The sequence below is a fragment of the Cynara cardunculus genome, assembly GCF_001531365.2.
Source record: "Cynara cardunculus var. scolymus isolate 2C chromosome LG 5, CcrdV1, whole genome shotgun sequence".
Lineage (NCBI taxonomy): Eukaryota > Viridiplantae > Streptophyta > Magnoliopsida > Asterales > Asteraceae > Cynara > Cynara cardunculus.
The window spans coordinates 35,914,847-35,931,743 of NC_037532.1; the positions used below are offsets into that span (position 1 = coordinate 35,914,847).

The 16,897-nt window shown below is 36.6% G+C and overlaps 3 protein-coding genes across 3 annotated transcripts in view; 2 read left to right on the plus strand and 1 right to left on the minus strand.

Annotated features, from left to right (window-relative positions):
* Positions 1-1,107: 1,107 nt before the first annotated feature.
* On the minus strand, positions 1,108-9,517 carry LOC112512019 (beta-glucuronosyltransferase GlcAT14B-like). The gene is made up of 4 exons (XM_025117802.1): positions 8,722-9,517; positions 8,559-8,634; positions 8,363-8,478; positions 1,108-1,940 (listed from the first exon to the last, which is right to left on the minus strand). Exons 1-4 carry the CDS (start codon positions 9,302-9,304, stop codon positions 1,426-1,428), a joined length of 1,290 nt encoding a protein of 429 aa, XP_024973570.1. The 5' UTR covers positions 9,305-9,517; the 3' UTR covers positions 1,108-1,425.
* A 3,462-nt stretch (positions 9,518-12,979) lies between these two features.
* On the plus strand, positions 12,980-13,848 carry LOC112513055. Its single transcript, XM_025119177.1, has 2 exons — positions 12,980-13,555; positions 13,789-13,848. The coding sequence occupies exons 1-2, from the start codon at positions 12,980-12,982 to the stop codon at positions 13,846-13,848; spliced, it is 636 nt and encodes a 211-aa protein (XP_024974945.1).
* Positions 13,849-13,911: 63 nt separating this feature from the next.
* LOC112512473 overlaps positions 13,912-16,897 on the plus strand; it is a 4,767-nt gene continuing 1,781 nt past the window's right edge. Inside the window, exons 1-2 of the mRNA XM_025118452.1 lie at positions 13,912-14,505; positions 15,491-16,084. Coding sequence (XP_024974220.1) covers positions 13,912-14,505; positions 15,491-16,084 — 1,188 coding nt within the window. The remainder of the gene's footprint in view (positions 14,506-15,490; positions 16,085-16,897) is intronic.

Here is a 16,897-nt window from a genome sequence, read left to right on the forward strand (position 1 = left end):
TTTTACGTCTGAAGTGGTCAAACTAGTGGAAAAATATAAAAGATAAATAGTTTTTTTTACAAAAATATAAAAGATGAATAGATTTTGTTAACAAATCTCTTCCAGCCCCCAAAATATGAACCATGTGATAAAGGGCGGATCAGGATTAAGAGGTAATAAGTGATATATTTACCACTTAAAATTTCAGAGGTTAGTGCGTAAACCGGTTACCTGAGTACTTAAATATTTAAAATTTTACATTTTAAGTACCAAAATAAAAGTTTTAAAAGTACGTTACCCAAAATAAGTATCAAGTATGGATGTAATTTATATGGGAGGGATGTCATGGTCTGTGGCTATCATACACACTTTTTGCATGCGAAAGCAATTACGTAGGCTTTGCTAAACTCTATCCATATACAATCAGATATAAATTAAAAAAAAAGGCTGAACACAGAAAGACATCTTGTCGTTTAATTGTGTTTTGCATGAGTGGTTCAGAATCTTCTTTTTGGAATAATTATACTCCAAACAGCTCAACCATTCAAGTACGACATCTCGTAAATTATTCTACGCATAAAAAGATAGCAAACTTTATTATCCTTTTAGAAAGTAGCTTTTGAAGTCTTTCACTTGTATAAAAGACAGATGTTTTTATATACACCCTTCAGAGATTGAGAAAAGTAAATTTCATTATATATATATATATATATATATGTGTGTGTGTGTAAACTTGGAATCACGTAAGACCATCATATTTTCGTAAGACTACTTTTTTACACTTGAAACTTCACAGCAGTGTTTTTGCTGTGAAGGTTTGGGTTTTTTTTTTTTTACCGTCAGAGCGTTTTGCTATAAAGTTTCAAGTGTAAAAAAAAATAGTCTCACAAAAACAGGTCGGTCTCACGTGAACCCAAGCCCTATATATATATATATATATATATATATATATATATATTAAATAACATAAAAAGATTTAATTGGGCCGAATTAGAGGCAGCTAATGCCATCCTCAACCGCTTCGGGTATAAAAATAAATCCCGTCTCTATCCTTATTACCCATCAAACTGGGAATTAGAACTAGAAAATCAGATGATAATTTTAAAAGAAAGCCGTGAGAAGGTCATTCACCTCAAATGTACTATCACCATCCTTTCCTTTGGTTACAATTACACTTTTACCCTTTCTTCTAACATCAACCAAATGCATCAAAAAACTTTTGTTCCTAAAATGGTGTAAAACGAAAATCCACATTATATGGTTCCTCTTTCAAATTTCATCTAATTATCTGCTTTCTACCGAATCCAACGTCTCCGATGATCCCCGATTCTGAAAAACGGAAACCCGAGGGAGCTCGGGTTCCCATTTTTCGACTTCTGTAACCACATCTTTTCCCGGTATAATCAATTAAACTAATTACAGACGATCATTATTTACAATTTCTTCCTATGTGCACTGCTTCGATCTGAAACTCCGACTCGACAATAGGGAGGTCACGAGATTCCCGAGCCTTTTAGCGCCAGAAGTGGGCCTTAGGAGCGTGATGTTTCCAGCTACAGAACACGGGTCCGACCCATTCTCACGGCTTCCGATGCACCAGCCGCCAGGAACGATCATTTCCTGGCCACGGGAAAGTAATTCGGAGTCGATCCTGTCGAGCACGGGATCGTCTCGATGGAATTTCCGTGCGAAAGGGGCATTGCTTTCAATCATTTTCTGCATGTGATCCGTGGTGAGGTAGTGCGGATGCTGTCTCGGTGGGTTGTCCCATGATATGAAATGGAGATCGCTGTTGACGGTGGTGTTGCGGAACTCTTGTGTGTTGCATATAACGGTGTGAAAATAGCCTTCGGGAGACGAGATGAAATTTGCGTAGTACATAAGGACGGTTCGGGGCAAGTTGTCCCAACCCCAGATACAGAAGTCGATGAAAGGGCGAGATAGGACCATCCAAGCAGATCCTGAGATGAAATGCAAAGTCATTGTAATAACTACTTTAATGAAGTTGAAACGACACTTTTTGCAAATAATACAAAGCATAATGACGGAAAAAAGAACAAACCAACCCTCAAAAGTAGGGTTTAGGAAGGGTGAAACGTATACAGAGCTAATGGGCAACGGATGTCCCTGTGAATACCCTCCGCTTGTGCAAGAGTGTGAGCAAACAGATGGAATGAATAAAGACTAACGTATGGATTATGGATCACAATATTTATCATAAATACTTGATACCCAGGTTCTCATTAAGCAGACTTTTACTCCATCTTAAAAGACACGGGTTGTTTTCGAAAAGACCCCCGCCTTTCAAAAAATGGACAAGGGCTAGGCTATATATATATATAGAGAGAGAGAGAGAGAGAGAGAGAAAAACCCTCAAAAATGAAAAACTGAAGAACACCTTAATAACCATTCATCTGTACGCAATCCACATGTGCATACAAGTAACTGAAGATGTTACCTGGTTTCTAAGCACATGCAACATAAACATGTGTATACCGGAAAAATTACTTACAAATTACTTGTATGCACGTGTGCATACTGTACAGATGAATGATTACTAAAGTGTTCCTTAGTTTTTCATTTTTTTGTGGTTTTCCACTGAGCCAGACCCTATACACACACATAATACATATATGTAAAATACTCTGTGCTCATGAGTTCTACACGTGCAATACATAGTAGCTGCTCATCCCAGGTGTGGTAGGTGCTAGCCTACCGGTTCTTAGAAGTGTTCAACTAGCGTTCTTTTCAAACAATAATGACCACGTTTTCATTCCATATTTCACCATATACTTATTGCAAGCCAATTCGTACTCAATAAATCCAAACGAACGCAACCCAGTATATCCCACAGATGTACGGTCCGGGGAGGGCCAGATCTTATCCCTACCCCTCGGGGCAGAGATGTTTCCGTGAAGACCCCCAACTTGCAAAAAACGAAAAACAGGAAACAAGTATGGTTGGTTAAACAAGTGTGTGCAAACAAGAAACAAATACAAAGCAATGAAACAAACTACTAAAGCAGAGGAACACTACGGGCATGTTTGTTAGCAACTTAATGAGACTGTTTGGTAGTGGCTTAATGATATAGAAAGTGGCTTATTCAGTAAGCTTCTAGGGGGGTCTTTATGCAGAAAGCCAAGTTTTTTCCAAACCTGCCCTTCCCAAATAAAAAACTCTCCTTCAATCTATGAAAAATTCCTCCCAAACATAAAACTTCCCAGGCTATACAAACAGACTAATCCACACAAACAACTTTATCCATACAAGACTTAATGGAAAACAACCACATAGCCCACATAGTAAAAACAAGGACCGGTAAGATTAACACGGTAAATACATGAAATATAAGGTTGACAAAAGTGTCCCACGATTATATAAATTCCATCTATATATTTATACCTACATTCTTGTGAACATCTTATTAAGCCATCTACCATATAGTCCAAAATCAAAAGCGCTTTATCCATTTGAACAAGGGTATAACTAGTTAGTAGCGGGTAACTTATGAAAAGAGAGCTATTTGGGAACATCACCAGTAAGGCCACTTGATACCGAGGCAAATAATCTTAAAGTTTCCTGCTTGACTGTCCTAATTCCTAAATAGTTAAGCCAAATATGATACAACGGACGCCCATTTATGTCAACTTACATGAGTTGGAAAGATATCTAAGTAAAACCAGATTGAATGCTATTATCATGGGACATCAAGAGTCAACACCAAAATATTCATGGACTTTGATAGGAGTTCTTGGTGGGTGGACCTAAAATTTTTTTCAAGTGGTGGCACCATTTGACTATAGAAAATGAAGTTATGGGTATTTTTTACAAAATCATCATTCATCTATTGGTTTTTTCCTTGTTTTTTGTACATGAAGTCATGTAATCGTCTTGTATCCCAATAGAAACATAATAAACCTGAAAATAAAAGCTAAAAATTAAGAAAATGATACAAGTGAGATTCGAACCCACCCGGAAGGGGAGAAAAGACCGTGCAAACCAACTCTACCAAGATAAACTCGTGTTATTATTGTCGTTTCAAGGAATATATGGTTGCACCCAAGAAAATAATACAGTGGCACCTTTCACAAACCTAAAAAAATTTACACTACGACGGAGGAACGAAGTGGTGGCTCGTGCCACCATATGCACCATAGTGGGTAATGGAGGATCCAGAAAGTCATGTGATCGGGGGCACACTTAAGTGTACTTAAAAAAATCCAACGTCGAATAACCCATCCTAACATAATGAGGTTCGGGTTAAACTTTTTTGAGTTATTCCAAAATCCTTAGTAAGACACCTTTAACAGTGGAAAAGAATGCATAATCCAACAAAATTAGCTATATTCCAAAAAAGCGTCGGTGTAAATAACAAAATCATCCAAAAAGAGCACTAAAGTTGCTGAGAACTACGACACCAAAAGCAATGAGTGGGTCACAAGGAGCAATGAGTGAGTCGTTGAAAGAAGAGGAATCAACAGAACAAGGTTGGGGACATCAACAAGAGAAGGTTGGAGTAAATACAAGAATTGGGTTTAAAAAATAAATAAATTACAACTTCTAAGATTTTTGGATGGGAGCACGTACCCCCTACCCGATAAGGTGGATCCTCCCATGAATCCATGATAGTGGGTCCCCCCCTGGTTCTGGTTCTTGGAGACGCAAGTTTAGGATAGCAGACTGGGGGTGGGGTTTGTATAGCTAGCCTAGTTGGGAGTAAGGGATCTGATAAGTAGAGGTTGGGGTTAGACGCCCTGAATCCTAGGTTAGACTAGGGGTGCGTAGTCCTTCTTAACCTTGGTTACGTTTTCTCTAGAGACTGGAGGCTTATCCTATGTTAATGTGTTAACAATTGTCTTTCTCTAGAGACTGGAGGCTTATCCTATGTTAATGTGTTAACAATTGTCTGCGCTTTTGTTTCTAGAGTGTACCTCCTGTGCTCTGTACCATCATCACATTAAAGGAAACATATTCAAAGAAAATGCATACGGTTTCACTTAACTACGGCCAGTCATCTCCTGGTCACAAATTGGGTCGATTTCTTGAAATCAAAATGTTCACAAAGCAATGGCGGACTATATGTATGTGCCACTTGAAGTTGGCATGAAACAAGATGAACTGCTAGCTACTTTTGAGTACATTTAGGAACCGTATACCAAACGCTTACCGGGTAGGCATTTACCGGGTGCCGCTTACTTTTCCAGGTGAGCATGGTAAGGACCGAGAATCTTACCCGGTAAGTGAAGATGCTTACCAGGTAAGCGCTTAACTAGTAAAAGACGCTTACCAATAATCCATTTTAATGGCTGAGAATGTTACCTGATAAGGTAAATGAAGGTGGTGACTCTTGCCGGTAAGCGCTTACCAGGTAAGACCTTGGTAAATGGCCCTTAGTTTCAGGAGGCAGTATTAGGATTGGAAACATTGCATGAAATCTAGAAAATTGTTCCTTCATTAAAGAAGTTATTGTGCCTTCAAACTCATAGTACATCTTTACAATTACAGTCCTCTAATGAACAGAAAGATAAGGTCAATTTTAGCTCCCCATTTTGTTTTTCCTTTTTCACCTAACAAAATGACGGATCTAGCCTTAAGCTTACTACCAAACCAAATCAAATATTCCGAATATATCCTGCTCAAAGGTAGCCTTACGCTTACAACCCAAGTCATGAATTGGCAATATACCGACAACCTTGCCTCAAATATCAAAATATGAAGGGGCGACATTTCCTTTCTTTTATTTAAATTCTATATACCAGTCAAGCAACATTTGTATCTAAAGGTCCAAGCACGATATCAATAACTGCAGCAAATATGAACCTACCATGATGTTGATTGTTGAATAACACATATAGGAGCCAAACTTGATGTTATTGTGAATTCAAACTTCCCAGTTGAAGTGCAAGTTCATGAAAAAACCAAACCTGTACAGCTCATAGTTTATCCCCACAACGAGTAGAAGATTGAATTTTCAAAACAGAATAACATAAGAAAATATAATAGTGAGATTGCTATATTGTCGATCTGTCAAATGGGTCTGAGGCCTGATCGATAAAGTTGGGAATGTTATACAGAAATGTGATACTAGAGTGCACATGTAAGAAAAATATATGCAAATATCAATTTTTCGAAAGGAACATAGGCCAAAAGGTCATGCAAAATTAGAACCCTCCCCTCTCGCAAGGATTCTGCTAGAATGCTGATATACAACTATACAAGTATAACAACTTGTTCCAAATTGTGGATCAACTATAACAAGCAAAAGAAGATATTGAAATGTTCCCAGCCATCTATAGGGACATTTATACAAAAACAAGGACGAACAAGAAATACACAAGGTCCATCATAAAGAAAATGCAGGTGGAAAATCCTAGGAGAACAATTACAAGCCTATTAAAGGAAAATTAAAAGATCCCTAAAACCCAAGCATACATCACTGCCTTAAACAGTCGAAGCCATAGGACAAAATGTAAAGACCACTTGTGTCCAACCTCAAGCCACTCAAACCCTTGAATTGAACGTTCACTTTCTTATTAAACAAAACTCAAACTTTTGAGGTTAATATCATTGCTCATCTACCAAGGATATGGATATTCTGCTAATATTGGAATCATCATAAAAACATGTGTAAACATCATATATTATATTTCCAAATAACTTCTAACTCATATTCTAAACCCTTCAAGATTATGGGTGACTTCAAACTTGTAGTCGGGTTGGAGTTCTTTGACAAGGAACAAGCCTTTCCCATGCCTTTTTCCAACTTGTTACGTTGTCTAGATGGAGGCAATATGTGTAAGGTAGTGACCAAAAGAGGCAACAAGGTCAAAGTTTAAGATTGTATCGGCCACACAGCTCGAGGACAATATAAAGAGGTCCAAACGTCAAAGAGAATCACAAGATTAGAAGATAGCTATACCCCAAGAGTCATGGGATGATCCCAATCAAACTATATTCGAAGAGATGGAGAGAGTTGTGATGAAGAATTACGAGTCTAACAGTGTCGCCCCGCCTTCCAAATTAAGCACAATGCAGAAAAAAGCACGAGGTTATGAGAAGACGGTTATGTAAGAATGCCACTACGACCACAGGAGGATGCATGAATGAGAAATTTGCAATTAAAGAATTTTCAGTCAAGCAATTACGAACAAGAAAAGGAAGGATACATTGAAGCACCCAAGGGAACCAGGAAATCAGGAAAATAATTTGGGGGAGGGCGAAGAATTATAACAGGAAGACAACCAAAATCTGGCAGCACAAATAAGATGCAACAAGAGCGTCGAGAGTTTAGGAATGCCATGTCCAGCAAGAAGGTTCCCCGAGATGTCGCGTTATTCTAGACCCTTCAAGATAATAGAGGAACCTTGAAGAGAAATCATTAAGCATCAAGCATATTCTAGAAGAGTCCTACCCTTCTAGGGTTTACGCATCTAGATCCTTCTATGTAAAATATCTAGGTAGAACATGCTAGGTTTGTACATAGGTCATCATTTGTAAAGCAGAAGTAAGAGCAATAAGAAGTATTGGCTATTGAGTTATCCTCACTTTCTAGAGTTCTTGTTTGATTATTTGCCTTCGTGTTCCCGAGTTTGGCTGCCTTGGTACAAGTACTAAGGGCCAAACACAAGCTAGTAGAGACAACTGCAATACATTAAGATGACAACTAAAGCCTTTCTAAGGATTAAGGGTAGAGCTAGTCACTACTCACTACAAAACACTAGCAGAAATTATATTCAGATTAAAAAGAAAAAAGAGCATGAGCCAGATATATACGAGTCTATGTTGTCATCAAATAGCCATGAGTCATATGTAGCATACAGAACTAACTTCAGTGTTCAAGACTTAAAAAATGGAAAGCCTAATAAAGATGTTCGAACTCCAAACCATTGTGACCACTTGAGATATAAAGAAATTTGATGGCTCGTCTAAAGCTATTTACATAAAACATCAATTTCTTGTTAGTTCCAGAATTCCATGTGCCCGGTAATACTATCTAAAACACAAACCCCAGATTCTACAAAATCAATGGCAAACACAATATATTCAAGCAGTGTTGAGAAGAAAAATCACAATCACAAGTATTAAAGGTATTTAAAAAACCGTATGCATAAGGTTCCACAGATGAAGAAAGAAATATAACAAACTTTATATTCATAGCTAGATCTAAATTAGGTACAAGATGAGAGAAAGCCCACAATAACAAACATTGAAAAAAAATTGATCATGTTAACATTTTCAACCAACCCACATTCAAAACTTATTCATCAGATAGCTAACTACACCACCAAGTTATGATACAACTACAAAAGCTTAGGCACAGTCCAACAGAAACTTAGGAATTTCAGAGTTGAAACTAAAATGACTGTAAGGTGGCCTTACATACCTGTAAACAATTTGAATGCAGTAGGTACACTTCTTCTCTGTGTGATCCAAAAAACATCAGCTTTCTTTGTCATATACAACCCCGGATCAACTATAACAGGCTTTGCCCTTTGACTCCTATTCATTTACATCCATAGATTATAACAAATGTGCTGAGTCAATTCAAAATTTCCACAATAAAAGAATAAATCACTTACTCTTTCCATCCAATTTTACTTGTATGATCAAGAAAATTAAGATCCCTCGGTAGGTAAGAGAACGTATGAAGCAGATCTAAAACAAAAACAAACAACAGAAAACATCAATGCCTAATTAACATGAATAATTTTAGCTAAATGAACTGAAAGAAGATGCAATTACCATCTTGCGTAACAAGCGGATAATCAGATGCACTGAGATTGATAAACCAGTCCCAGTGTCCACCTTCTCTCAACAAGATCGCGGCAGCGTGAAGTGTATTCGCCACCATAGTCGGCCCACGGTACGTCACCAGATTGGCCTTTGTGATCATCACCACATTCCCAAATTTCACGAAAACTGGATGGTTTTTCACAAACTGATTCAACTGAAGCCGCTCCTCAGGTGACGATTCGGCATCTAAGTGAACAACATATCTGTTATTTGGATGGTAAAGCGCGAGAAGAGTCCGTTTTAGCATGTCACCATCGCGTTTGGAACCAGAAATTAGATACGCAAAGCGAGGCGGAGGAGGGACAGTAGAAACAGGAATGGCACGAAGCTTGTGTTCAACAAACACAGACGCCGGAGCGCCGGCGTAGTAACGATAAAGTGGGAGGAGAGGGGTGCCGTCAGGTGAAGTTAGGGTTGCTAAAAACAGAAGAAAAAGCGAAACGATTGAACCAACAGCCAAAGGATAGATCCATTTTCGCTCCATTGTATGTGGATGTCTGAAATGCATGTAATAACTCCTCAATTTCTTCATGATTATTAATGATTATCTCAATTACCGGAAATCATGTAACAAAAAGCTCCGGCGAGCATGAAAACAGCTGCTTATCGTCGGAAACACGCAATGAAGAATCGGAAATCGAATGAGATGAGTAGATTGGAGTACGTCTGTGACTGTAAATCTGATCTTGTTCCCTATCTGAAATCGATAACGATGGGATGGTGATGAAATCAATGGCGGTGTGGTCCGTGTGGATGCTGAATTTGGAAACAAAAAATGGAGTGGAGTTACAGTTGGGTGATGTGTGCGTGTCCATGGTAGGTTCGAGGAAACGTGTAACATGGGATTGTTACCCCTTTTCTGTTAAAACAGTAAATCCACTCCAAATTCTTATTTTGGGGGGTCATTCACACCAATTAATTCCATGAAACTCATTTTTAGACCATCAACAAGAATCTTAACTCTATTCGGCAATTATTGAATAATTTGATGTAAAATAATTAAGAGATTCTTATGATATAGTGTAAAATGAAATATAATTATTTAGTAATTGTGTATAATGAGATTAGGGTTCTTAATGGTTAAAGGAGATCCATGATACAAAATCATTCAGAGTGTTTTAGAACCATTAATAGACAATTTTTTTTTTGTCAAACAAGATTCGCATCTTAACGATTCAAATGTTGTCTCTTAATGGAACTATTAAGAGGTAAACAAACAATCTCTGGTTTGAGCATTTTTCTAAAGCATTATATATACCTTAAATCATAAAAAATTGTATCATGAAATAATGTAAATTACATGAAAAAGTAGGTCAAACCGCATCTACTGGGATACAATTGAGTTCGAGTAATTTGAACCTAGCACAACCCGATGAGCCTGATGTCTTTCTATACTACAGATTTATTATGATTGTTAAGTTTTGATTAATATATGTACATCGGAGATTATACCAACTTTTACTTAGCTATATTCAAAATTATCAGGGTGTTCAAAAAAACTGCTGGACTACTCAATCCGGTTGAACAAGTCGGACCGAACCTTTTTTGGTGGTGTGAGCAAATATAATGGTCTGATCCGGTTTGAAAAACTGTCCAATCACTCAGGTCAGTCTGGTCTGCAATTTGAACATTCTTTTAGCGGTTTGGACCGAACCGACAGACAAACGTACACATATATTAATTGTATTCATTTTTCATGTTGTATGCTTTACTTTTAAGGCTCCAGTTAAAAAAAGTTCGTCAAAGACGTCATTTCTCAATTGATCAAGTTATCCAAATTGACAAAATTCCTAAATCTGTCAAAAATCAAATTTTAGATATACTATTTTTTAAGAGTGATATATTCGTAGAAATTTCAGTGTAGATATAGATGTCATAGTTTTTAGTTTAAATCCCATAAAAGACCAGACTGCCTAAACCAGTCAGTCCAATACAGCTTTTTTGTGGTTCAATTTGGTCAATTGCTGCCAAACCGTTTGGTTTGGAAATTTTATAAACCGTCGTTGCGGTTTGGTTTGTAGTTTGAGGAGTTAAATCGCCCAAACCAGACCATGACTACCCCTAATAGAAAGTTATTTGATTCAATTTAAATGGACTGGTTTAATTAAGACTGACCAGTCATAATCAGATATCCATTGTAATTGAATTGGATCGAATCAAAAATTTCAGCATCTCATTATATGGAAACTCGTTTTAGACCAACCACAGTAATGTAATATTAAGGGAAATGTTTAGAAAAATATATTCATTTATTAATGATTAAGGGGCCATTTACCAAACGCTTACTCGAGTAAGTGAATACCACGTAATATTACCTTATCGGATGAATATGGTAAGGACCAAGAATCTCACCCGGTAAGAACAAGACAAGAACAAATAGTCTTATCCGGTAAGTGAGAGCGACGACTCTTACCACGGTAAGTGCTTACCGGTAAATTGTTGCATATGATACCGTTTTGATGGACTAAAAAATGTTACCCGGTAAGTAAATGATAGTGTTAAAATTTACCTATAAATGCTTACCGGGTAAGTGTATGGTAAACGATCCCTTAGTTTTTAAATATTTTTTTAATAAACAAATCATTGAACTTTTTAATGTTGAATAATTAACTTCTTGAACATCTTTTTAATAAAATAAACCATCGAACTTTTTAAAATTGGTTACTTACATTAAAATTAAAAAAAAGTTTGTTGTAACGGGCTACGAAACTTAGTGGAGAAGTAAAAAAACTTAAATCAATTTTATCGTTTCAAAATTCTTCATTCAAAACCCTTGCAGGCAACGCCTTTACTCCTCCCTGCCATCCACCGTCACCCCGTTTTATATCATTGTTCGTCAATGATGTTGGCCCCTGCCATACGATATCCTTCTTTTTGATCGGTTTTTTGTTTTTCAATTTTCGTGCTTTTTTGATCTGTCTACATGTACTTAATTAATATATTTTTAACATACAAATTGAATAAATTTAAATAAAAAAGTAAACTACGATTTTAGTGCTTATACTTTCTTAATCGTTACGGTTTTTGTTCATACGTTTATAAAATTACAATTTTAGTCCTTATGGTTTGTAATTTATTGATGGGTTTTTATTTTGAGGTAGTATTCCGTTAGTGTTTTATCGTTAAGTATTATGAACAAGAAGGTTAAAACCGTCAGCAATTTATCCTTAAGAATGAAGAACAAAAACAACAACAAACCGTAAATCACATGTGCGGAAAAACAACAAATGATAAAGGAAAAACAATAAATTATAGAGTAAACTACAATTTTAATCCCTATGGTTTACACCTAACTACAAAGATTGTCCCTAAAATTCAATAAGTACAATTATAGTCCTTTTTATTTATTTAACTTTTGTTTTTTTTCCTCTTTATATACACACCCCACACACACACACACACAAAACACATGAGCTGAATCAAAGGATTATTTTCAAAATAAAATGGAAACCACATGAACTATAACTATACTTCTTGAAGTCCAAGAACGGTATTCGTAATTGGGTGTAAACCACAGGGACCAATATTGCAATTTACTCTAAATTATAAATCACAACAACAAAAACCATAACTAAAGGGTGGTGTCCAATTGGTTTGAGTTTGAGTTCCAAAAATGAAAAATCAAAAATATCTGGAGGTCCCAGGTTCGAATAAAAAAAAAAACAAAAATTCCCTTGTGACCACGAAAATTCAAATACGGTGACTCCGAGCTACCGGCAAAGCGGGTGGTTGTCTTGGGATTAGTCGACTCAGATAGCAGGTTGAATATCTAAGTTAATTAAAAAAAATAGCAAAAACCATATTTTTAAAACCACAATTATGATTCAAGCTTTTAATGAACTACTCAAGCTCGAACTTAATAATTCTCGAACTCGAATCGATCTCGAACACAAAATATAACTCGTTTAATTTAACGAGCCGAACTTCATAACATTAATGTTCGATTCGACTCATTTACACCCCTTTCACAGTGGCATAAATAGTAAATTTTAATAAACTACAGGGACTAAAAATGTAGTTTTATTACTTCTATTGAATTAGTCAAACAAACCGAGTAGATTAAGCTTCGAACTTTCCAACTTGCAAATCTTCCAAATTTTGGACAAAAATTCAAAAAGTCAACCCATCAAAAGTCATCGGCGATAAGTCAACATAACAAGAATCCATAAGAATCAAACAAATTTCCCCCTTTTTCCTCCATTAATCCATGGAGTTCTTCAACAAATCCAAAATCGTCAGACTCCGGAGCCACCTCAACAAGTTTTTAACCGCCGACGACGACCAACAGACGGTCCGGCAGAGCCGTAATGCGTCGTCAACCAGATCCCGGTGGACGGTGGAGATGGTGGAAGGCAAAAGCCATGTAATCCGCCTGAAAAGCTGCTTTTCAGGCAGGTACCTCACTCCCTCCGGCGAGCCGTTTCTGTTGGGGATGACCGGAAAAAAGGTGGTGCAGGATATTCAGGCGAACAAAAGGGATACGTCCGTCGAGTGGGAGCCGATAAAGGAAGGTGGGTTGGTGAAATTGAGGGCGAAAGGCGGGAAGTATTTGAGGGCGAACGGCGGAACGCCGCCGTGGCGGAACTCCGTCACGTATGATATGCCTCACCGGACGGCGACGCAGGACTGGGTGTTGTGGGATGTGGAGGTGGTTGATGCAGTTGGTTTGGAGTCACAAGAGTCGTTCATGAGTAATTTATCGCCGGCGACGAGTTTTTCGTCGGCGCCGGATGTCGATAGGGTTATCACCACAAATGGGTCGCCACGTGTCAGCGGAAGACAGGTAAAATCATATTTTGCCACTCTTAACCCATTTTTAAATAAATAAAAAATTACTATTTAAATTCATTTTTATGTCCAACAACTAACATAGAATAGTACTGAGAGGAGCACAAATGCATTTTTATGTACAATCAAAGTAGGTGAAAGAAAATGAGACAAAAGTGGTAAATTACAAAACTACCCTTATTAGATTAAATCTTAAAACCCTAATCTGTTTTGATTTCATTTGTCCAGTCTCGTCTAGTTTTATCAGGTATTAACCGTGTACCAAATGTACCATTGCTGATTGAATGACAAATCAGCGACAATGAATCGTAATTCTAACATTTATTTTTGATTGATTTAATATAGAGTGGCATGGAGCTTTTCCATAGAGCTAAAGCAGTTAGACTGCAAGGTTATCATAACAAGTATCTGGTGGCTGATGATGATGAAGTAACAGTCCGACAAAGCCATAACGGGTCATCTTCGAAGGCTCGTTGGACCATCGAGTATGTCGAAGAAAACCCAAATGCCATCCGGTTAAAGAGTTGCCATGGCTTGTACCTCAGTGCCACAAACGAGGCTTTTCTTCTAGGTATGACAGGAAAAAAGGTACAACAATATCCGCATCAAATAAAACCAGATCGTACCACTATATGGGAGCCAATCAGAGAAGGACTCTTTCATGTTAAGCTTCAAACAAGTGACGGGAAATTCTTGAGGGCAAATGGTGGAACTCCACCTTGGAGGAACTCCGTAACGCATGATATACCTCATCGAACTGCAACACAAGATTGGGTGTTGTGGGGAGTTGATGTGGTTGATATCTCGTTATCTGATGATACCGAGTCTGTAATGAGTTCGTTATCCAGCTTTTCATCAGTGGTTGACGATTATTGTGGCTCACCAGACACCGGATCTCCGCTTGATGTGGTGTCTCAATCGTTCAAAGACAAAGAAACAAAACTGGTATGAAACATTTATGGATATTTTATTCCTGATCTACTTTTATATTTCTAACAGATACTTATTTTTAATCATTATACTTTTAATATTGTTTTTATTAAAAAGTTTTCACGTAAATTATTAAAATTTATAAAATAACCGATAAAACATATTAACACATTGAGTAAATTACAGTTTTCATTTCTATGATCTGTTAATAATTTCAATTTTCATTCTGATAGTTTGCAATTATTATTGCTATTTACGTATTTGGACTAATTCCTACCTTTATTGTATAAGAGACCAAAACAGTAAAGATTTATAGAACACATGGATCGAAACAATTATAGGTTGTTAATCATAAGGACGGAAATAGTAATGAATTACAAACTATAGGGACGAAAACTGCAATTTCAAAACCATAACACTAAAATCACAATTTTTAACAAACCACAGGGACGAAAATTGTAATTACTCTATAATATAGGGTAAACATTGAGCTTTAGTACATGTAAGATAGAGTAAATTACATTTTCTTTCTCTTTGTTTTAGAAATTATGGTTTTTATCCTTATAATTTGTAATTTATTGTTATTTATGTCCCTGAATTAACTCATACACTGGTTTATAAGAGACGAAAATAACAATAAATTGCAAATCACATTAACAAAACACCAATAAATTGCAAAGTATAAGATTAAAAATCACAATTTTAAAATCATAAGGACTAAAATCGTAATTTAAATAAACTACAGGGACCAAAATCGTGTTTTACTATAATAAGATTAAAATCCCACGCGTACCTATAACGTTTCATCACCGACAACGCTGCAATCGCCGCCGGTTTTCCCAAAACGGCACTCATCTCTGCGACTAGCTTCCCCATTTCTTCTCCGCCGCTATCGCCGCCGGTGATTTTGATCTTATGTGCTTCAACTTCAAACTCAGATCACAATCCATTCTCCTTTACCATTTCATCAATCAGATAACAATCCTGATAATAATTGCAGAGTGGAGGAATGGAGTTCTTCTGGAAGGCGAAATCCGTCCGGCTAAAGAGCCACCACGATAAGTACCTCTTGGCGGAGATCCACGGCGAAAACGTCTTACAGGATCGTCAAGGAACAACTAAGAGTGCGATCTGGATGGTTGAATTTGTCGATGGCTTCAATAACGTCGTCCGATTGAAGTCCATTAACGGCAAGTATCTTACCGCCTCTGAAGATCAAAAAATCCTTGGCGTCACTGGTCGGAAAGTCGTTCAATCCATGCCTCAAAAACTAGATTCATCAATCGAATGGGAACCGATTCGTGATGGATTTCAAGTTCGTATGAAAACTCGTTACGGTAATTATTTACGAGCTAATGGTGGATTACCTCCATGGAGAAATTCGATTACACACGATATTCCTTATAAACATCACAATTGGATTCTGTGGGATGTTGAGATTGTTGAAGCTAGACCGGAGGAAGAAGCACCACCACCGCCACCGTCGCCACCACCTATCGATGATGAGGTAGTTGTAGTTTCATCGGAAACGATGAATGCAGATCTGAATTCTTCCTCTTTTCGTCTTACAAACCCCAGATCGGGTCGTACTGAGGTTAGTCCAAATTACCATCAATCACTGCATACTTATATCCTGTTTTATGAGTATAACACATAACACCCGATGTTTTTATGAGATCTGTAAAACTATTTTTTTATACGGTAAAACGCCGTAAAGGTAAAAAAAACGAACATTCATTGTAAAAACATTTTAATTAAAGAACACGATCTTTCATATATGAAAAACTCTCCCAAAAAAACCTCTCGGGGGTGTTTGGGATTGTTTATAAAAATAACTTATTGACTTATTTCGATGCGACACCAGTAATAAACATTTTTTAGTGTTTGGATAAACAACTTATATCGGTGTCAAACCGATGATAAGGAGTTTTTGAAGAAGTTAAACTCTTCTAACTTATAATAAGTTGATAAGTGTTTTTGTAGAAAAACATAAGTTGTTTCAAATAAGCAATCCCAAATACCCCCTCAATCGATACGATAGATTAATTAATGCAGACAGATTTATCCATACAAGACTTAATGGAAAACCAATCAAACAACCCTTTAGAGTTGGACAATGTTGCAAGGAGAAATTAACAGAAATAACCGATTTATTCAAATGAATTCACTTTATAATAATTTTTTAAAGCAAATTCTTAAAATAGGTATAATTTAAGTAATGTGTAAACAACCTTTTTTTGTAATTAAAAAAAATTTGTGTAAACAATCAAATATTAAATTACACTTTATATTTTTATAGTTAGTTGTTTAATTTACTTTATATCTCTTCTTTTACTATTTTTCATTTTACACATTTTCATGTTAACATATGTATATTTAAAAACGTTTATTTTTTTATAAATTATAT

Excerpts from the sequence above, each read along its gene's own strand:
- LOC112512019 (XM_025117802.1), bottom strand. The coding sequence starts at position 9,304 with ATGAAGAAATTGAGGAGTTATTACATGCATTTCAGACATCCACATACA. Across the intron at positions 8,635-8,721 it reads TCCGCTTGTTACGCAAGATG|ATCTGCTTCATACGTTCTCT; the intron begins GTAATTGCATCT and ends TTTTTGTTTTAG. Across the intron at positions 1,941-8,362 it reads TGCATTCAAATTGTTTACAG|GATCTGCTTGGATGGTCCTA; the intron begins GTATGTAAGGCC and ends ATTTCATCTCAG.
- LOC112513055 (XM_025119177.1), top strand. The coding sequence starts at position 12,980 with ATGGAGTTCTTCAACAAATCCAAAATCGTCAGACTCCGGAGCCACCTC. Across the intron at positions 13,556-13,788 it reads CACGTGTCAGCGGAAGACAG|TCTCGTCTAGTTTTATCAGG; the intron begins GTAAAATCATAT and ends TCATTTGTCCAG.